Source organism: Carlito syrichta, unplaced genomic scaffold (assembly GCF_000164805.1).
Source record: "Carlito syrichta isolate Samal-C Ts95f unplaced genomic scaffold, Tarsius_syrichta-2.0.1 Scaffold302277, whole genome shotgun sequence".
NCBI lineage: Eukaryota > Metazoa > Chordata > Mammalia > Primates > Tarsiidae > Carlito > Carlito syrichta.
This window is the reverse complement of record NW_007246373.1, coordinates 30,312-51,892: the sequence shown is the minus strand read 5'-3', so window position 1 is coordinate 51,892 and position 21,581 is coordinate 30,312. Positions and strand designations below refer to the sequence as shown.

General features: G+C 45.2%; 1 protein-coding gene across 2 annotated transcripts in view; it reads left to right on the top strand.

Annotated features, from left to right (window-relative positions):
- TBC1D14 (TBC1 domain family member 14) overlaps positions 1–21,581 on the top strand; it is a 109,717-nt gene that overhangs the window by 64,971 nt on the left and 23,165 nt on the right. For both annotated transcript variants that reach the window (XM_008056209.2, XM_021711427.1), the window contains exons 3-8: positions 5,705–5,823; positions 8,004–8,086; positions 9,452–9,569; positions 11,581–11,687; positions 18,445–18,525; positions 19,456–19,550. In XM_008056209.2, coding sequence (XP_008054400.1) covers positions 5,705–5,823; positions 8,004–8,086; positions 9,452–9,569; positions 11,581–11,687; positions 18,445–18,525; positions 19,456–19,550 — 603 coding nt within the window. The remainder of the gene's footprint in view (positions 1–5,704; positions 5,824–8,003; positions 8,087–9,451; positions 9,570–11,580; positions 11,688–18,444; positions 18,526–19,455; positions 19,551–21,581) is intronic.

Below are 21,581 nucleotides of genomic sequence, written 5' to 3'. Positions count from 1 at the left end.
GGGGGCAGCCCCTGCGCGGCGGGTGTGCGTGCGTCACGTGCGTCTGCCTTCAGCCCAAGCCTGCGATGCCGGTCGGGGTGCCCTCTCCTCCCCGGCGGCCTTTGTGCCTGGGTTCCTCGTCACTCCTTCCAGGGCTCGCGTTGAGCGGGGACGGTGGGAGACCAAGCAGGAGGAGTGTGTCCTGGGAGTCCTGGTTCTTCTCCTCCTGCTTCGGGGCCGGGCTGGCCAGGCAGTGCCCTCAGGGGCCAGGACGGGGCCTTGCCTGTGATCCGAGGGCGGCTTTGTGCACATTTGAGGCTGCGCCCTGTGCTGTGGCGCCTAATAGGTGGAGGTCGCAGCCGCAACTGGCTTGTTAAAACCCAGTTCGGGCGGAATGCCTTCCAGTCACCAGTCCACATGTCACCGTTTGTGTTTTTGATGCCTTGTGAGGACTGTGACGATTAAAAAAGGCTTTACGAGAGTTGCTTCCCCAAAAGCTAGCGTTCCTGGTAACTCAGAGAATGCTCAACGGGAGAGGACGACATGCTGGGTAAACGGAAGACTCCAGGCGGGAGGAGCCCCTCGGCACTCTCAGGCGCTTTACCCAAGGTCAAGCTTCGGTGGTCAGCAGGACTGCCTCTTGGAAAGTGGAGCATCTGTAAGACCTGGAGAGGCCACTCCTCACCTCTCAACATGGCAAAAGAGAGCAGCTCCCGGGTTGTAAAAGAGCACCCCTCCCTCCCAGACAATTGCTGTTACAAACGGCAAAGTGTTAGACCAGCTGCGACGTGCTGGGCACTTGCGTCTCTTATTGTTTTTTCCAGACTTGCCCCTTTTAGAATAAAATATTTTGAAAAGTAATTTTATAGTAATACAATGAGTGTCATACTTCTGTCCTTTTTCTGGGCTCATGCTTTGGCTGTACATTTTGCACGTATTCATTCTCATTTAATCTTCACACGAAGTAGAGTAACAAATGAGGAAACAGGCTCGGGCAGTGGAGGAGATGCTCAAGGTCACATTGCTGGTGGTGGGGGTTCAGACCCAGGCCTGCTACTCTCTCCTGGTGACCCTCCCCTGCCGTGGGTCCTCAGCCTGTGCAGATGTGGTGGCTGTGCTGTCACTGACTTTAGTTGAAGCCAGTCTTTTAATGGGTTCCATGAAAAGGATGGTGTTGCTTGTGTTGGTAGCCTTATTCCACAGGGTACCTTCTAAACCCTCAGGTTGTTTTAACAGGTGAATTTTGATGCTGTAGATAGTTGAGTGAGATTCGAGCCCAAGTTTTGACAGATGACCCTTTCTCCTAACTAAAATAGATTTCCAGGAAGCCAGGGGCCATCTTCCGGGAAGGTGGGGGCTTCTGCTGGGCCGGTTATTGGATCATTAGCTAACTTTCACTGTACTTTTCCATTTTGTAATTAGCATTGATGACCCCTCTTGCCTTTCCACCAGGAATACTTTCTTTTTCTGTAGAGACGGTCTTGCCGTGCTGCCCAGGCTAGTCTTAAATTCCTGGTCTCAAGTGGTCCTCCCACCTCAGCCTCCTGAGTAGCTGGGATTATGTACCACCATGCCTGGCTCAGGAATACTTTATTTTCATCATTTGAAAACTGTGATCTTCCTCCTCTTTAAACAAATGTTTGTTGAGTCAAGCTTTTTTTCCCTTCCTTTCTCTGTTAGCTGACAGATTTTAAGCCTAATTCAGGAGTCCAGTGCCCTTCTCCTTGCCATTAGCACTATGGTTAAAGATCGTACACGTAGTAGAACCCTCGCCGCTGGGCGCTTCTCTTGGACTCACAGGCCATTCTTTCTCCTTCTCTTGGGGCTTGTCTCCCCAGCTCTGAGTAACTTGTTGAGACCATCAAATCTAGAGCAGAACAACTTGACAAATGGTCTTCTTCTTTTCTGCATTGTCCCCTTCTCTCTCTCCTGCTTGCTGGATCTCTTTCACTCCTGGCTCAGTTACTCTGAGTCCCTGCTGCTGCTTTCTGACCTTTGCTGGGTCTTCAGGCCACACTCACAACTTACCCACTGGTTAGGCACGGCCTGTTCTGTTTGCTGCTGCCTTGTTGTTAGGGTCTGGTCATACCCAGCATGATTCCTTACAAACTACTCGGGGCAGGGACTTCGACCTGCTGTGCTTCTGAATTAGTGGCTTAGACACTTTGAGGCGACGCCAGTTAGACAACTCGAGACTCACTGCACAGATACAACTAGGTGTAGAACTGACAGACTGCCCAACTTACTGTGTGCACTCTGTGTTTTATTTTTTAATTTTTTAGAAAATACTGTCATGACCATTTAAACTGATTTGCTGCTAGAACTTTGAAGAATCCCTGTCCTAAATTCACTTGAGGGCTGACCTGGGCAGACCTGGGCAGTGTGTTTTACCTGTTAGCCTGCAGGGCTTTTGAGGAGCACCGAAAGATGGGCATTGTCATTTGGTGTCAACCAAGAGACTTCAAAACTTGGTCCTGAGCCGAGAGGAACTTTGGAATGATGAGCTGGACTGAGATGGGGCTGCACTGATGTTTGCCTGGCATATAGCAAGGGCTCAGCGCTTGAGGCGTGGCCAGTTTATGTATATCATCTCACTTTACCACCACAGTGGTTTGCATAATTGGTGCTGTTTTACAGCAGAGGAAACAGCCTGAGAGTCAAGCAAGATGACTGGCGTAAGGTGCAAGCCAGGACTTAAAATTCAGGCTTTTTGCTTCGTGGTCTTAGCGTTTGCCACATCACGTGCTGATTCAAACACTGATAATTCGTAACTGAGTGTTCTTTTCCAGGAGCCTTTTGTTCCCCTCCCAGGATCCTTGGTGTGAACAGTCCTGTTTCTTGTTTCTGAAGTTGGTTTGTCTGTCATGGATCGTCAGCAACAGCTCTCGGCAACCGTGGGAGGGCTGGGTCCGGAGCTGGACCTGTGATCATTTCCTACACTATTCCGATACTGACATGCCACTAGGATCTTGAAAAGGCTTTGCCTGGGATTTCCAGTGTGGCAGGCTCGTCCTCCTCTATTATTTTGTATTGTTTTAATCATGCATCACTCTATGTGATTAAAACGTAAGTATGTGACCCTGCATCCTCACTAATCTGTGTGCTCAATTCAGTATTACAGATTTCTGTCATGACTGAAAGCTTTATTTGGAATGAATATGGATGGTGAAATTACTTCCAATTCATGTCCGCGAGTGGCTTGCCTGAACTCTGTGGTGAGAATGTGGCTGCAGAACCGTCGTGCTTGGCTTCTGATCTAGCTGGGCAAAGTCATTGATGTCCGTGTTCCATCTGTGCTGTGGGGCAGGCAGCTCCTCTCTCAGAGGGCTGGTGTGAAGGGTTGGTGGTCAGCTCAGCGTGGAAAGCCCCGGGGCAGTGCTTGGCTCATTCCTGTCAGCTGCTGCTGCTGCTTGTTGGCAATAGTAAGAAGCTCCAGCTACAGTGATCTCATGGTTTTGGTCATAATTCAAAGTGTTCACCTCTTTTACTCTTACTCTTCGTATCTGGGCTATTTGTGGGCTTGGCAGGACCCCTTAATTGTTTGGCACCAGAGCATTCTTTCTGCCGTACACAACTGTTTCAGGCCCAAAGGAGGAAAAGAAGCTACTGGCATGTACCAGCCAAGGCTGCCCTTGAGCCAGCACTCCTGCACCGGAGGCTGCAGTGCCTCCCCATTTCTCTCAATAGCCTTCTCTGGTTGGTGCTGTTCCCATTTTGCAGATGTGGCAATGAGGCTGAGGTATTTGAAGTAAGTACTTTGCCTGAGGTCACAGCTAGTGGTTGGTGGATCTGAATTTGCTCCCAGACCCGTCTGGCTTTAGAGGCCACAGCCCATACCTGACCCATATGGGACTCAACTTTTTCCCTCTAAAACCACACACCTGTTGGTTTAAATGTGTTCATAAAAGAGGTTTGGTTACTCCGAGCGGCAGAGTGGAAGGAGTCCTGCAGGCCCAGCCTTTGCTGGCTGTGTAATTTGGAGCAGGTCACTTCACTTTGAATCTCAGTTACCTTGTCTGTAAAATGGGGTGACACCTGCCAGGTAGGTTGCTGTGAAGATAAACTGAGACATGTGTAAAGCACACAAAAGCAAATGGAAATGGGCATGCAAATTCTGGGGTAGCTAATTTTGGGGCCCAGCATCTTTGGCCTTGGCATGCGATTCACTAGACTAGGCTCGGGAGATAAAGTAGCACATTATGGGGTATTTGTTACTAATTCTTGTTAAAATGCAGCATGATTTAGAATCTTTCTCAACACATAGCTTTTGGTAAATTTCCTATAAAATTGAAGATTTTGACATTCAGGTACTAGACTTGAAGCTTCCCGATAGCTAGTGCCATGTTGTCATGCTACGTACCTGGTACATTGTAGACACTCTGATGTTTGAATCCATGAAGAAGTGGGTCTATTTTCTTAGTTTTTGGTAAGTGGAAGTAATTTTATAGTTTTAGTGGAGCCATTTTAAGTCAGAGTAAACTGTGTTAAGACATCTAACCTTGTGTGTCCGGATGTATAGAAACTGCCCCACCTACCTGCTTCTTGGTATATTCCCTTCTTTTTTTTTTGAGTTGGAGTCTCACTCTGTTGCCCAGACTGGAGTGCAGTGGCCGCTCTTGGCCACCGCAGCCTCAACCTGCTGGGCTCCGGCGATCCTTCCGCCTCAGCCTTCCAAGTAGCCGGAATTACAGGCCTGTGCTACCACGCCTGGCTGATTTTTTGATTTATTGTAGAGATGAGGTCTCACTGCCCAGGCGTGTCTCGAACCCGCGGGCTCAGGCAATCCACTCACCTCAGCCTCCCAAAGGCGCGGGATTCCAGGCTGAGCCACCGAGCCCTGCTTACTCCCTTCTTATAGTTTACATGTTTTGAGGAAACAGTTTTTTCTTTCTACTTTTTAGAGGCCGAGAGAATAATTGCTTGCCAAATAATATTACCAGTAATGCCCCTTTTGACAACTAGTGTCCTTAAGATTCATTTAGTAATTAATTGCCACCTCATGACAGTGCTCTCGCTGTCTAAAATGGCGATTGAAATCTTAGGTGAACTCCACATTTGTTTGTCCTGTCTTCTCAACTAGAGTATCTTCCCTCAAGCAACAGTCCTGAGAACCTTGTCTGTGGTAGGCAAGGAGCAAATGCTGGCTTTTGAGTTTGCAGAGAGCTAAGGACACCGACACATGATTTCAGAAGCTCCTACTTGCTTGACTCTCCTGAACTCTTGTGCTGCGTTTTTGGAATGTGAATCATGAGGTGGGACAAAGCTTTGGTAGTTGCAGTCTGTGCAGTGGATCGGTGACCCGTTGGTGGGGAGGCTGCTATTAGATTTCAGTGCATGGCAGATCATGTGTCAGTTTGCAGTGATGGCTTCCCAGGGGCCATTATAATTATCGGTTAAAACTTACAGCGTCCAGAAGACAGAAACATGCCTCTTACCCAGAAGACAGGAGACCCGTGGCAAAGGGGCAGCTTTGATGATGTGATCCTTCCTAACTTCCCCACAAACAGGGGAAGTACACGGTCCTCATAAAGCAGCAGTCTCAGCTTTGGAGTTGTAAGGCCCCTTTAGTCAGTGGTTTTCCTTCTGAATAGCAGGAAAGATTTTCAGTGAATCACCCTCAAAGCTATCGTAAAGGGCTTTCATTACAAAACAACTTTCTTGTTTTCAGGACATCCTATAGTAGAAATGGCCAGGCCCAGAGTCATCCCTGGTTTCTTTGTTCTAGGAATATGAAGACAAGGCTGGAAGACCTAGCAAGCCACCCTCTCCAAAGCAGAATGTGAGGAAGAATCTTGATTTTGAGCCACTTTCCACCACTGCACTCATCCTTGAAGACAGACCAGCGTGAGTTGAAGAAGACTCTCTGTAGAGTGTTTGCTTTAGTAGATGGGTACAACTTGCTAATTGCCTTCTCTAGAGCTAGGATCAGAGCTAGAGAAGAAGAGGCAGCTATAATCATGAATTAGTCCCCGTGTTAACGTGTGTTCTACAGTGATATTAAATGACTAATTTGGAAAGTGTCCCTTAGCATAGAAGTTTTGACCAGGACTGTCCATTCAAGTGATTTTTCCTTTTAATACAGCATTTTAAAATAAGCAGCTGTCGTAAATGATGGACTGATTTGTAACTCCAAGAAGCACCGGGAAGTGGACTCTAAAGTGGATGTTTTGGAGGTGCCTCGGTATCAGAGGACAGTTTCTGGACCAGCTGCTGGCTTCTTTGGGATCTGCATTAAGCAGGACACGGGTGGTTTTAGGCAGGTTCTGGTCTCTGGTTTCTAGCTGTGTCATGAGAAATAGTGTTTGAAGACTGTAGTGAAGTACAAAGGATTGCTTCATTGGACCAGGTCATAACTCACCTATTTTTAACCCTTTGCACTTGGATGTTCCCTCTGAGGGGACATTGTAAATCTAGCAAACCACTCGGATGTCTCCTCTAAGGGTACAGAACGAGATTGCTCATGGTTACACAGGACAAACTTATGCCAGTGTAAATGTTTCAAAATGTATGTTTTCTTGAAGTTTTCCATTCAAAAACAATGAAAAACCTTTGTCTTATTTGAAATTTGTTAGATAGATCAGTTGAAAAGTGATTTTTTAGGAATCTCAAATTGTCTTCCCGTATCTCCTTTGAACAACAGACTGTACAATAAATTACATATTATTAATGTGGGGGGAAGAAAACAAGACTGCATTATCTGCTTGAATAGAAAAACACCAAGTGGAAGACGTCTAACAAATTACTATCGTACAGCATGTATCAGTGGACCTGCAATGTATGTTGGTGACTGTTTCACATTACCACACATTAGAAAAGTATAAGATAGAACATTTTAATTTTTTGTCATAAGTAAGTTCCTCAATGTCCAAAATTCCATGATAAGCCAGATGTCATTACAGTAGTATAATTGGTTCCAGTGCTATGCTGTTTAATATGAAGTGCTTCATTTTTCATTATTTGTAAAAAAGTGCAGTTGAGTTGCTGGTAGGTGGACCTTGAGTTGTCACCGAGTGCAAAGGGTTAATTAAGCATTGAGTTTCCATAGAATATTGTGCTTGAATAGAAGTTTCCTTGTTTAAAAAAGAAAAAAGCGGGGGGGGAGCAGGGGGAGGTTGTAAACCCTCTGTAATTAATTTGTAAGGTCGTTGCCATCCCTGAAATTTAAAATGAGTGAAATCTAAAGACGTGTCTTCCACTGTTAATCCTTGGTCCTTGAGAACTGTGAGTGTGTAGGGAGAGAAACCCTCAAGTGGAAGACTGAAAAGTTAGAGACCATTGGTGAAAGCCTTAGCATTGTAAAGACTGATCCTTTTATGCTCTGAAACGTGAACTGGGGGGCTTGCCACATTCTCTTGCAGCAAGTTCAGAATGTCCCAGGGATTGTGGGTTGCATTATATGAGGGGCACAGGCAGCCAGACACTGCTGCCCTCCGGGTGAGTCCAGTGCCAGCAGAGTCACCAGCATGCTTCATAAAGAGAGCATGCGTTTTATTTTTTTAAATGGAGTTTGAAGGTGTATTTGCTGTTTAGATGCTTAGAGCTATGGTATGTTCGTAGTTTTTTTTTTTTTTTTTTTAAACAACCACATAGCTAATAAGAAATTTGCACACTTAAAAAAAATCTGACCAGGAAATATATTCACATATATGTATAACATGTTCTGTCAAGACACCCTGCTTCAAAGAGTAAGTGTTGACAGTTATTAGTATATTGTGGTCAAATCAAAGTTTCTTTGGAGAATGAATTGAAAATATCCCAAGAGACTAAGTGTTTCTCTCTCTTGCAATTGTAGATAATTGTTATTTTCTCCTTCCCGCTGATCTTGATAGTTCAGCGTTTACAGGGAGCTTGTTTTACTTCTGTGATAAGGTATTTTTGATTTATAAACTGTGTAATCTTAAAATTTTTAGTTTTCGGTCTTTGAGCCTTATATTTCTTAGTAAATAATGCTTCAGGCTTTTTTCTCAAAGGCTTTTATTTGATATTTACATATAATGGTGAAAACTCTTTTATTTCCTATCAAGAAATCTCCCAGCAAAACCAGCTGAAGAAGCTCAGAAACACAGACAGCAGTATGAAGAAATGGTAGTTCAGGCCAAAAAACGAGGTAATGCGATTCACACATGTTGGCTTATATAAGGCAGCAAAAGATTTTGTGTCTTCCTGGATATTTTTTCTTTACCTTTTGAAGTTATAGAACCTGAACTTTGATGAATGCTTTATTTCTTTGAAATTTATAATTTTCCAACGATAATGCATGCTTCTACTATCCATTCCTGGTAGCTTTACTCAAGAAAATAACACTTTAAACTTAACATGAAAAAAGAGACTGTATAGTCTAAAAATACTAAACTAGAGAATGCTTCAGCATTAGTGACATGCAGATTTTCTTCCCTGGGCTTTTCTTATTTACGTGAAGATGTGAATGGATTTGATAAAATCCCTTGCAATGCTTAAAAAGTATGTATAATACTTTTAGGATAGTAATCCTAATACTTTAATACTTTTAGTATTAAATACTATAATACTCTTAGGATATATAGTAATACTATAATACATTTAGGATATATACTTTTTGGTATATATAATACTTTTAGGATACACACATCTAGGATATTTAAAAAGTATATATATAATACAACGTGATACGTGCAATGTAGTAAAATTCAGCCTTAAAAAGGAAGGAAATTCTGACATACGCTACAACATGGATGAACCCTGAGGACAGCATACTCAGGGAAATGAACCAGAACAGAACTAAAAAGGACAGATTTGTATGACTCTACTTACTCGAAGTCCCTAGAGTAGTCCAATTGACAGACAGACAGTAGATAGCATGATGGGTGCCAGGGTTTGAGGACAGGATGGATGAGGAGTTAATATTTAATAGGTATAGAGTTTCAGTTTGGGAAAATGAGAAAGTCCTGGTGATGGTGGCGATGGTTGTACAACAGTGTGAATGTACTTAATGTCACGGAACTATATACTTGAAAATGGTTAAAATGGTAAATCTTACACATTTTACTATAATAAAAAGGTATATGTAAACTAAATTTGTGGTATTTCTCAGAGTTGCTGTTTATATATTGAGTAGTGCTTTAAACCATTAGAAGTGTGAACTTTTGGAAGGGAGTGGGACTGAGAGCTCAGGAAGGGCTTCTGATGTTCAAGTTAGTCTGTTGTTTTGGTTGGGACGGTTGTTTCAAGGATTTTTCTGTTTTGCGTTAACTGGATTGTCTTCTTACTTGTATACTTCTCTGTATGTATGTTACACCTAAGCTTACCAAAGGGTGGGTAACACTCCGGCATCCTCTGACCCAGAGGATAGGATGTGAGCCTCAGGGGTGGATGTTTGCTCTACTTCGATGCCATTTTTCTAGTGTTTTTGCAGCATGACTCTGAGAAAAATCACCTCACTTGAATATGGTGGATATTAGTTAATAGCTTTTTTAAAAAAAATTGTGATTTCTAGAGCTGAAAGAAGCCCAGCGGAGGAAGAAGCAGCTGGAAGAAAGATGCAGAGTAGAAGAAAGCATCGGAAATGCTGTCCTTACTTGGAATAACGAGATTTTACCCAACTGGGAAACAATGTAAGATACGACACTGTGGATACCGCTTTAGACCATTTATTTCTCAAATCCATAGGTCTCAGCTGTGGCCCATAGTACAGACTTTGATGCAAGGAGTTTACATTGCAGTCTTCCTTCTCTCTGCCTTGGCTCAGCCCTTGTTGTCCCTTGTCTGGAAAATGTGACAAACCCCTTCCCCTCCTTTCCAGTTCACCTTCTACTCCTCTCCTGGGCCATCTTTCTAAAGCATGAGTCTGTGCCACTTCCCTCCTTAAAATGTCACTAACTTCCTGTGAATCTCGTTGTAAAATCTGAATCCTTAGCTTAGCTGACAGGACCTTGTGTGCTGTGGCCTGCCCTCCCTCAGCAGCCTCACCCTTCATCTCCCTCCACGTGGGCAAAGCCCTCTCTCTCCCTAGGGAGCCACCTATAGGTGTTGCTGCTTTTAAGCCTCAGAGCCTTTGTGTGTTCCTTTTTCTGTGCCTACAGTGCTCTTGCCCTTACCTCCTCATCCAGCTCACTCCTGTGAGTTCTTCAAAGCTCATTCTTCCTCAGGGAAGGCTTTGCTGCCCCCACCTCAGCTCTGGATACCTGTAGAAGACTTCTCTGGGTGCATACAACTGTCTGTTCAAGCTTCTATCTTCCTCTCTTTGAAGGCGGAGACTAGGTCTTCTTTGATGATGACCCCCAGTGTCCAGTAGGGTATGCACCTGGCAGAGTCTGACACCTGCTGTCATCTCACATCTGGGGGACAGCCGTAGGTCTTGTTTTCCTTCCTGCGTGTTCACAATGGGTAGGGGCTGGCTTGTGTGCAGGGAGCTGGGATACCAGCTTCCCTTTGGCTCTCCTCCTGTATGTCAGGGTGTTGGAGACTGACTTGTGATGCTCACCAGGGTGTCACTCGACTGCGGGGACAGACATTCCTGTGGAGGGTCTCCACCAGGAAATATGCCCAGAGCATGCTTTTCTAGGCAGTGTCCTCAGAAGGCTTGATGCTGCCAGGAAACACCTGGCCCTTATCTTTCGACGGGACCCGGCAGCAAGAATAGCGGTTCTCAAAACCCTTGCTGCTCCCTGGGAGGCAGCAGAGTCCGCCCCGGTCCTTTCTCCACCGCCCTGTGTTGGATGTGACCTGAGCACATGCACACGTACAGCAGCCCCCATTGATTGCACATTGACTGCCAGCGGTGTGGTGGGTGCAGTGCCTCTGTGTGTTATCCCACTTAACTCTCACCCTCACCCTTGGGGTTGGCTTTATCATCTTGACTTTGGGGAGGATGACAGGCTGGGAGAGGAAAACAGCTTGCTGTAGATGCTGCAGGTAGGGGTGGAACAAGGATGCAGCCTGGTTCCCGCAGCCTCCAGACCTGCCCTGCCCAGCTGTGTTGTGCCTAGAAGCACTGCAGGTGCCCGTGGCACGTTTGCGTCTGTCTGGGCTTTTGGCAGTTGGTGTGGTTTGTGCCCAGCAGATCCAGATGACTTTGTACTGTCCAGAATGTTGTGAGTCAGCAGCTAGAGTTTGGCAGCTCACATCTGGGTGTTCTGCCCGTGTGTGGTAGTGCAGTGACTGTCGGCTGGCTCCCTGCTGGGTCCACCTCTGCCTCCACCTCCAGCGCTGCCACCGCGCCACCTGGTACTCCTCATCCATTCCCAGCCACTGGCAGCCCCTGGAGAGGCCCAGCTATTGTGTGTTTCTGTGTTTTCTGCTCTGAAAGTTCTTCCCATCCTCCATGTGCTTAAACTGCTACCGGTCATTCAGGACTTGGCTCTGGAATGGTGCCCTGGGCCCTCTGCTTTGTGGTGCTCACTGCTGGGCTGTCCCCTTTCACATCTGTCACGTAGTTGCCCTGTGGAAGGTGATCATCGGCCTGATCTTTGGAGAACCCTGGACGGTACGCTTCCGCAGGCAGGGGCTGTGCCGTGTCCAACTCTGGATCCCTCGCTCCTGGTGGTTCGGGGCAAGGCACACAGGTAGATAAATAAGTCTTTGTGGAGAACAAACTGATAAACTCATGCTTCCATTTCTGTTTAGGTGGTGCTCTAGGAAAGTTCGCGATTTATGGTGGCAGGGAATTCCTCCAAGTGTGAGAGGCAAAGTCTGGAGCTTAGCCATTGGCAACGAGCTAAATATCACCCACGGTGAGTGGCTTTGCACGATCTCAGGCTTGGGAACCAACCCCCCGGGTCCCGCGGCGTCTTCTCTTCCTTGTGCCCTGTTGGGAAGAGTGTCAACCATTGCCATAAAGCTGAGACTTTGGAGAGGCCAGGAGACTGTATCCTTCAGGAGAGAGGGGCAGTGGGGAGGCCCAGTTCGGTCTGAGGTGAGTCAGTTACCTGATGGCTGAGCACAAAAGCTCTGGCTTGGGGGCCAGCAAAAGTGGGTCTCAGTATCAGTGTGAGGTACCTGAGGACCGCTTAGCAAAGTCCTGTGCAGGCAAAGCTTGGTCGAGACAGGAGAGCGGAAGGGGCAGGTGGTTCTTGCTGTGGAGGTGTTTATTGTACTAGGGTGCCTGCTGGTGTTTCGTGGGATTGTTTTTCAGGCAGCTTAGAGGGGACAGCGTACTGGCTGCGACTGGGGTCCTTGGGGCTCTGGTGGCTTCTGTGGGGACCAAAGAATGAGAACCATGCTCACCAGTCTTGCGCTGGGTTGCATCTGCTGTTTGTGTCTGTGCCTCCTCCCCTAGACTGGATTCACTTCTAATGTGTCCTGGCGGCTAGAGTGAAATTGGTGCCAGGAGCCCACAGATTTCAAACTGAGTGCTTAAATGTGGCTGTTCCTTTCATTGTAACCCCCTCGTCTGCAGTGTAAGTTGCAGTAGGTCAGGGACGACTTCCTGCTCTTCTTTCTGGTGCCCAGTACCCGCTCAAGGAGTTGATATGCAGTTTTGGGGTTTAAAACAGTTAGTTTGTATCTTCATTCTCTAACTGGGGCTTTGGTTATTATTTTTATCTGAACACTTACTTAACTTTGGCCTAGATAGGGTCTCCCCTTGAGGTACGTCAGCTGGCTGGGTGACTGGCTTTTGTGCAGTGGTGTCCTGAAGAGGGAAGTGGGTTTGGTGGCTCACGCCTTTAATCCCAGAATTTTGGAGGCCGAGATGGCAGCATAGTGAGATCCCATCTCTACAAAAAATAGATGAAAAATTAGCTGGGTGTAGTGGCTCATGCCTGTAGTCCTAACTACTTGAGAGGCTGAGGCGGGAGGATTGCTTGAGCTCAGGTGTTCAAGGTTGCAGTGAGTTATGATTGCACCACTGTACCCCAGCCTGGGTGACAGACTGACACCATCTCTTCTTTTAAAAACAAAAAACAGTCCGGGCTTGGTGGTTTAGCCTGTAATCCCAGCACTTTGGGAAGCCGAGGCAAGAGGATTACCTGAGACCAGCCTGGGCAACTTGGTGAGACCTCGTCTCTACAATAAATCACAAAAGTTAGCCAGGCGTGGTGGTGTGCGTCTGTAGTTCCGGCTACTGAGGCAGAAGGACTACCTAAGCCCAGCAGGTCGAGGCTGTGGTGGCCGTGATTGTACCACTGCACTCCAGCCTGGGTGATAGAGTGAGACTTCGACTCAAAAAAAAAAGAGAAAAATTCTGTGGACCCATAGTAGATTGGGCTAAACAGCTGATTAATCAGTTACATCTTAAATGTCTTTCTAAACCTTGATATCGACTCTTTTTGTTCGAATTGTGTGTGTTCTTCTGATGAGCTGGTCGGTGTCAGTGGCCTCCACTAGCACTGATGCTCAGGAAGCTGCAGGGCCCTGTTCCTTATCTCCAGCCCACATCTCTGCATGTGGCAGGAGCCTCAAGAAATACTTGTGCGAGTGCGTGTCACCTAATGGGACCCTACTTAATCTCAGTTTTACTGCATTTCGAGGATGGTGTGAGAGCACAAATAGCCTTGAATTCTGGTTGTGGTACCAGGCATCATAGTAGGTTCTTTACTTACATGTCTTATTTAATATTAACCGTGATGCTGTTCTCATTTTCTTCTTGAGAACGTTTAGCGCCCTGGAAAGGCCAGAGACTCTGTCCCAGGACTCATAGCTAGTGTGTGGGAGACCAGAATTCTGATTCTAGCCTTGTGCTGATTCTGAAGCCCATGTTGTGACTTGGAAAGCTTCAGAGTTTTTGCTCTTTTTGTGGTTGTACAATTGGAAATTTACCGAAAGTCAACTTAATAGTACTATTGAAACTTCGCTGTTAGGGAGTTAGTTCTGTACTTTAAAAAATTTTTTTTAATTTAAGAAATGTGGGGTAAAATTCAGGGTTAGATATACAGATGTTCATTATGCAGTTACCCTTGTTGATGAGGTGTGCCCTCCCTCCCCTGGCAGTTTCCCACTACTGTCGGTCCCACCCCCCCTCCCCTGGCAATTTCCCATTATTGCCAATTCCTTTCTTATAGGATTATGATAATTGTTCAAGGTCCACTTGTGAGTGAGAACATGTGGTACTCAGTTCTTTGTTTCTGTGATAGATCACTCAGTATTAGAGACTCTAAGATCATCCAAGTTGCTGTGACGTTCATAATTTTGTCCTTCTATATGGTTGCATGATATTTCATCGTGTATATGTGCCACATTTTTAAAACCCATTCCTCTTTCAATGGGCAGTACAGTTGGTTCCATGATTTTTCTATTGTGGATAATGCTACAATAAACATACATGTGCAGGTATCTTTTTCGTAGAGTGATTTGAGTTCCCCTGGGTATATTCCCAGGAGAGGGACTGCAGGGTTGTATGGAAGGTCAATTTGTAGATCTTTTAGGAATGGTCACACTGTTTTCCACAGAGGTTGTGCTAGTTTACACTCCCACCAACAGTGTGGAAGGGTTCCCTCTTCCTGTATCCTCTCCAGCATCTGTTGTTTTTTGAGTTATTGATGATGGCCATCCTGACTGGAGTTAGGTGTCTCAGTGTGGTTTTAATTTGCATTTCTTTGATGACTAGTGAGGCTGAGCATTTTTTCATATACCTGTTGGCTGCTTGTATGTCTTCTTTTGAGAAGTATCTATATGTGTTCATATCTTCTGCCCACTTTGTAATGGGACTGTTTGGTTTTTTTCTTTTCAGCACGTTTGAGTTCCTTGTAGATCCTCGATGTTAGACTTTTGTCAGATGTACAGTTGGCAAATGTTTTTTCCTCAGTCTGTGGGCTCTCTTGTTGGTTTCTTTGGCTTTTCAGAAGCTTGTCAGTTTGATGAGGTCCTATTTTTCTATCTTATCTCTTATGCAAGGGTACTTGGGGTCTTGATCAGGAATTGCTTGCCAGTTCCAATTTCTATAAGGGTGTCTCCTGCATTTCCTAAGGTTCTTATAGTTTGAGGTTTTACGTTTAGGTCTTTGATCCATTCAGAAGTTGATTTTTGTGTATGGTGATAGGTAGGAGTCTTGTTTTAATCTTCTGCATGTGGTCAGCCAGTTTTCCCAGCACCATTTACTGAATAGATTCTCCTGAATAGGTTCTCCTTTCCCCAGTGGTTGATGGTGAAGACTTTGTGGAGGATAAGTTGGTTGAGAAATTGAGGTTTTGCTTCCGAAATCCCTGTCCTGTTCCATTGGTCTATATGCCTGTTTTTGTACCGATACCAGGGTGTTTTGCTTATTGTAGCTTTATAATAAAGTTTAAAGTCCGGGAGTGTGATGCCTCCCGCTTTGTTTTTTTTTTTCCTGAGAATTGTTTTGGCTATTGGTGGTCATTTATGTTTCCATATGAATTCCTGTATTGTCATTTCCAGATCTGAGAAGAAGGCTGCTGGTAATTTAATGGGTATTGCGTTAAATCTGTAGATTACCTTGGGTATTGCGTTAAATCTGTAGATTACCTTGGGTAGGATGGACATCTTAACCATGTTGATTCTTCCAATCCATCAGCATGGAATATTTTTCCATTTGTTTGTGTCTTCTTTGATTTCTTTGAGCACTGTTCTGTAGTTTTCGTTGTAAAGGTCTTTCATTTATCTAGCTAGGAAGATACCAAGGTATTTTTTTATGGCTCTTTGAGTGGGATTGTGTTTTTCATTTGGGTTTCTGTTTGTTTATTGATAGTATATAGGGGTGTGACTGTCTTGTGCACATTTATTTTATATCCTGAGACTTTGTCAGAGTCTTTTATCAGTGCAAGGTTTTTGACAGACTCTCTTGGGTTTTTGAGGTATATAATCATGTGGTCTGCAAATAGGGATAACTTAACTTCCTCTTTTCCTATTTGGATACCCCTGATTTCCTCCTCTTGTCTGATTGCTCTAGCTAGAACTTCCAATACATTGTTGAACAGAAGGGGTGAGAGTGAGCATCCTTGTTTTGTTCTAGTTTTCAGGGGAAATGGTTCCATTTTCTGTCTGTTTAACAGTATGTTGGCTGTCGGTTTCTCGTAGATGGTCTTACTATTTTGAAGTATCTTCCATCTATGCCTAGATGTTCGAGGGTTTTTATCAAGAAGGGGTGCTGGATTTTATCAAAAAACTTTTTCTGCGTCTAATGATATACTCATGGTTTTGTTTTTATATCTGTTGATGTATTTAATTGCATTTATGGTCTTGTAGATGTTGAGTCAGCCTGCATCCTGGGGATTAAGCCTACTTGGTCATGGTGGATGATTTTTGAGATGTGTTGTTGGATCTGTTTTTCTAGAATCTTGTTGAGAATTTTAGCATCTATGTTCATCAAGGATATTGGCCTGTAGTTCTCTTTCTTTGTTAGATCTTTACCTGGTTTGGGTATCAACATGTTGTTAGCATCTTAAAATGATTTAATAAAACATGTTACCAAAAATCTCTACAATGCCATGAAAGCAGTACAAAGAGGGAAATTTATGTCTCTACAAACACACATGAGGAAAATGGAGAGATCACAAGTTAACAACCTAACAAATCACCCAAGGAAGCTGGAAAAGCAAGACCACCAAAACCCTAACTTCAGCAGAAGAATCCAGGTCACCCAAATCAAAGCCCAAATTTGGGACATAGAAGAAAAAAATATAATGCAAAAAGTCAACTAAACAAAAAGTTAGTTTTTTGAAAGGATAAACAAGATTGATGGACCCCCCTAACTAGATTGACCAAGAAAAAGAGAGAAAAAGCCCAAATAAACACAATCAGAAATGCAAAAGATCAAGTCCAACTGACCCCAAAGAAATACAGAAGATTATCAGTGATTACTATGTACACTTGTATGGAAACAAACTTGAAAACCTAAGTGAAATGGAGGACTTTCTGACATCTCACAACCTTCCCAGGTTGAAACAAGAAGAAATCGAGACTAAATAGACCAATAACAACCCAGGAGATTGACTATGTCGTAAGAAAACTACCTACCAAAAAAAAAGCCCTGGACCAGATGGCTTTCCAACAGAATTCTACAAAACATACAAGAAGGAACTGATACCAATGCTATTGAAAGCATTTCAGGCAATCGAGAAAGAGATCTTGTACTTTGAAATTGGAGCAGGGAGTCTGGGAATAAGCCTCTACACATGGCCCCTTCCATCCCCACCCACACACACACCAATAAAGGCATGGAGGAGAGTTTTAAAGCTCTGACATGTTGACCCATTTTACTCCAAGACTGCCAGCATCTGCACCTTAACTGCTCATGCCTCACTTGGGACGTGGTTCCTAGTGGTCATAGCCACACGGTGGTTATCACCCACCTCCTGCCAAAATGACCAAAGCTTGGCTTGCCTCCTGGAGGCTGACAATAGGCAGAGGTTCCACTGGGTGCTCTAGCCACCAGCTCACGTGTGAGCCCTGTGAGCACTCGTGCAGAGTTGCTGCCCTCTGGACAGTGATACTATGAAATTGTATTTCATAACTGTGCCCCTCCTGCCATGGCAGACCAGCGGAGTTGTAAATTGGATGCTAGAGCAAGGCGAGAACAAGGTTATTGATCAAGATTTAACTTGTTAGATTATAGTAGTGTTACTAGAATTTGAATTACAGTTTAATAAAATAGCATGTGCTTCCCAGAGCAGATGTGCTCTGCTTTATTTTTCTGAAGTAATGATGGGAAAAATAAAGTGATAAAAATTCTGTGGATAGCTGCAATTGAAGTCTCCGTGACAGGTTAGTGAGTGGGTGTCATCTGAGATGTCCGGGACCTGAGAAATGCCAAAGCCCGAGGAACCACAGGAAGTGCCTGGGACTGGGATGGGCTCGGGACCGCTCTAGAAAGAGCTCTGTGGCTCCGTCTTCACATTTGTTCTTTAAAGAGGAATGGGCATGAGTAGACCATGGAGGCCTGTGGGTACTAGTAAAACGTGTGAGCACGTGTTGTTGGTTGGCTGTACCAAACTCCCCAAGAGAAGAACCATTGAGAAAAGAACCTCTAAACATGGTGGCGATCTGGAGGCTGTCATGATCCTTCTCTACCAGCAGGAGTCCTTGTTTTGAAGCCTCTGCTGTTCCTAGGATCAGGACCAGGCGCCCTGTGTCAGATGTGGAGCCGTTCCATCATGTCCTCATGTGGAAACAGAGGATTTTCTGCTTGTCCCTCCATCTGCCAGTCAGATATTCATTGATGGTGTTGCTCTTAGTCAATCCCAGTGTGGTTTGTTCTGGATGTAGACGAGCGTGAGAGACCTTCGCTGTCTTACCCTCCAAGCTCACAGTCTAGTAGAGGCAGTGGACAAATCACCACCAAATCGAAACAAGAGAGTTTTGTGGGTGGGTTGGGTAATGGAAGTAAATACTAGGCATAGTGGAATTGCGTGTATTCTTTCCTTGTGTATGGCTTTGTCCTGGGTTGGTGGAAATTGTGCCGCCTATTGAGAGTGCATTAAGCCTATCGTAGTGGAATTTAAATATTTGAAGGACACAGACACGCATTCCTGTCGTGTTTTTGAGGAAAAGAACTCGTATGTGCACCTAAGACTCACCCAGAGCTTTTCCTTCCAGAGCTCTTTGACATCTGCCTTGCACGAGCCAAGGAGAGGTGGCGGTCCCTTAGCACGGGAGGCTCTGAAGTGGAAAATGAAGGTATGGCCTGTTCTGCAACCGGCGGCTGCCTGCTTTGGTCAGTTATGTGCTCATTTCACACTAAGAAAGCTTACTTAACTGCAGGACTGTTAGTGTGGATTTACAAAAGCTTCATCGGAAAAGTTATTTTTAAAGCAAAAATTAAAGAAAAAAAGCTTTTCTAAGAAGTAGAACATACCAGTTCCTGAGAAGTGTTTGGGTCCTAACACACTGGAGGGCTGGTCGTAATCACTATTGTTTCTTTTAAAGCTGCTTATGTGAGTAGCCTGGTGCCCAAGACTAGATTAATGTTGGCTTATAAAGGAACGTCAGAACTACTTGCAAAGAGACAAGAATGCTACATATTTGCTGGATTATGCTTTCAGAATTTCCCATTATGCACAAGAATAATCACTTCTGTTGGTTAAGAAGTGATTATTTTTCCCGATTTTTTTTTTATACTGTGTGATATTAGAAAAAATTTAAAATGTTATTCATGAATATTTGTTAGAAATATTACACATGAGTGTAATATTGCAATAGTTCCTACATATACTAAGTTTCTAACAACGATGTTTAAGGTCACATAATGACTTTTTGTGGGCTTTTTTATGCTTGGAGTTCATTTGTGCATATTCCCCTCCTTGTCCTTATTTTCCACTGATTGTTATTGATGAAAGGTAATGTCAATTTAGATTTTTACTTCAGACTCTAGAAAACGTCTAATGATGATCTAGCATTAGCTGATGCCGTATTTTTTGTTTTTTAAAGGAAGAAATTCTACAAACTGTAATATTCTGAAGGTGGACTCTGTGTGAGTCGATGTAATTGGGTCAATGTACATCTGAAAAACTTTTTTCCTTATTTTGCTCTTACAAAACTTCAAAGCCTCACGATTAATCCACATTTGTGCCTCTGAGGAATGTAATGACTTTTGACATCTGTTGACAGATGCTGGTTTTTCAGCAGCAGACAGAGAAGCCAGTCTGGAGCTTATTAAACTGGACATTTCTAGAACGTTTCCTAATCTCTGCATTTTCCAGCAAGTAAGTGGTAGTAATTTGTTGCTTTAAGTATGTTTTGTCTAAAATTCATACATGCCAAACTGCATGTATTCATAATCAGGTTGGAAAAGTACTTTGGTGTTTTTAGGGGTGGAGGGTAAGATGAGTCTAATGTGAGACTTTTTCAAATAAATGTAACTGGGATCCTTTCTAGCATGTATGCAATATGGCCGTACATCTGCTTTGAAAGACGATTCTGTCTTCCTCTTGAGATGCTTGCCTCCGAACCTCAGTAGCTTTGGCATGAGGAGGGCCTCATGTGTGGCTGTGTCTTCCAGGGCTTCCCTGGACACTCTTCTGTTTTCAGGGCTGTGTGAGCAGCATGCACTCATGGTCTGATTGGTTTTGGCTCAGATGAGGCCAGTCCAGTGGACCTGGGGAGAAAGGGGAGTCCCAGGAGCATTGGCGTAGCCAGGTGGGTGGCCGAGCAGAGGTGATGGGACTTCTGAGCAGGCGTACCAGGAGGCTTGCGACGCCGCGGGGGACGGAAGCCAGCCCTGGGGGAGAGGGCAGGCTCTCTGGGTGGCGGGAAGAGCAGAGTAAGCCTCCCCATGGGCATCCAAGCACAGAACAGGGCTCTGTTGTGGATCATCTGAGCACAGTTGTTTGAAGAACTCCTACTCTTTGAGCCAGTGGACATTTTTCTGGGGGTTTTGTCCAGCTCCTTCCTTCCCCAGTGTATTGCTGGTGTTTTGGGAAAGTTCTTCTTACAGAATATCTCTGTCCTTCTCTACTGTCTGTCCCCTCTCTGTTCTCACTGCTTGACTTAGTTCAGAGTCTCACGTTTGTGTGTCGCTGCACTAGCCTCCCTGCTCCTTCCATTCACCTCGCTGCCTCCAGAGCTATCTTGAACTCTCCAGGAATTGCTTTGTTTTGCCAGGTTTCTAGCATCATGCCTTGCACGTGATAGGTAGCCAGTAAAGAGTCGTGAAATAAATTAGAGCAAATCAGCCAAGCGGCTGCCAGACTGAGCAGGCCTGGAGATTTCGAGGCTAGATGGGCTTGATGGGAGTCTGGGTGTGGTTGTGTCCGGGCACTCTAGCAGCACAGGGTGGGCACTGCTCTTTCCTGGTGTTGTGGCCGCGGGAGATGGGGAAGGGTGGGGGATCACAAAGGAAGGAAATGGCTCTCAGACTGTGCTTGGACTAGGTTTGAATGATAGTCTGACCAGAGAGCCGGAAAGGCCTTCCAGGCAGAAGTAAGACCAGAGTGGAAGCGTCAAAGAGTGGATTGTTCAGGGAATCCCTAGTTCCTTTGGGAGAGAGGACCTTGATAAAGGAATGAACAAAGGACACAGTGCAATTCCGTGCACCCTACTTACGAATGGTTACTCTGAATAGTTGCTCTATTCTGAGCGGAACCGGCGCGGGGGGCAGGGGGCTGGAGGGGATGGGCGTGAGTAAGACTTCTCTCTGCGCTGGAGAAAGGAGAGCACCAGGGACAGAGCTCTGAGACACACTTGCCTGTAGCCGAGAAGAGGCCGGAGAACCAGACGGAGCCCAGGCATCTGAAGGAGCATCCCATTTGGAGAGGGGAGCACTGAAGCTGGGTGGCGCATGTACTTTGCAGGAAGGAGGACTAAGGAGAGGTTTCCGCTTCCAGGATCAGGGAATTTTTGCAGTATCGGAATAACTCCACAAAGCAGGAGACACAAGAGCCTGAGTGTCGAGCGTCCTGAGCCGTAGGGTGCCGTGTTCCAGGTCTGCAGCTTCCCTTTCTTTTTCTCCCTGCTCCACCTGGCTCCTGTGCCTGCTGGATTGGAGCCATGGTTTGCTGCTGCAATCCATGGTTTGCCGTGGACCAACTCAGGGCAGAGCGAGGACCCAGTGGTGCCTGGTGGAGTGCCCTTATTCTCTGGCTTTCCTCGGTTCTCAGTCAGTCAGAAACATTTCCGCTCAGGTCTTCAGAAGTCTTTGCAAAAGAGGAAAGAGGGACTCTGTAATGCTTCCAGAAATTTGGTCCTGGTGTCTGGCTTCATAAATCCTGCAAGCACTGCCCTGGTTTCGTGGCAGG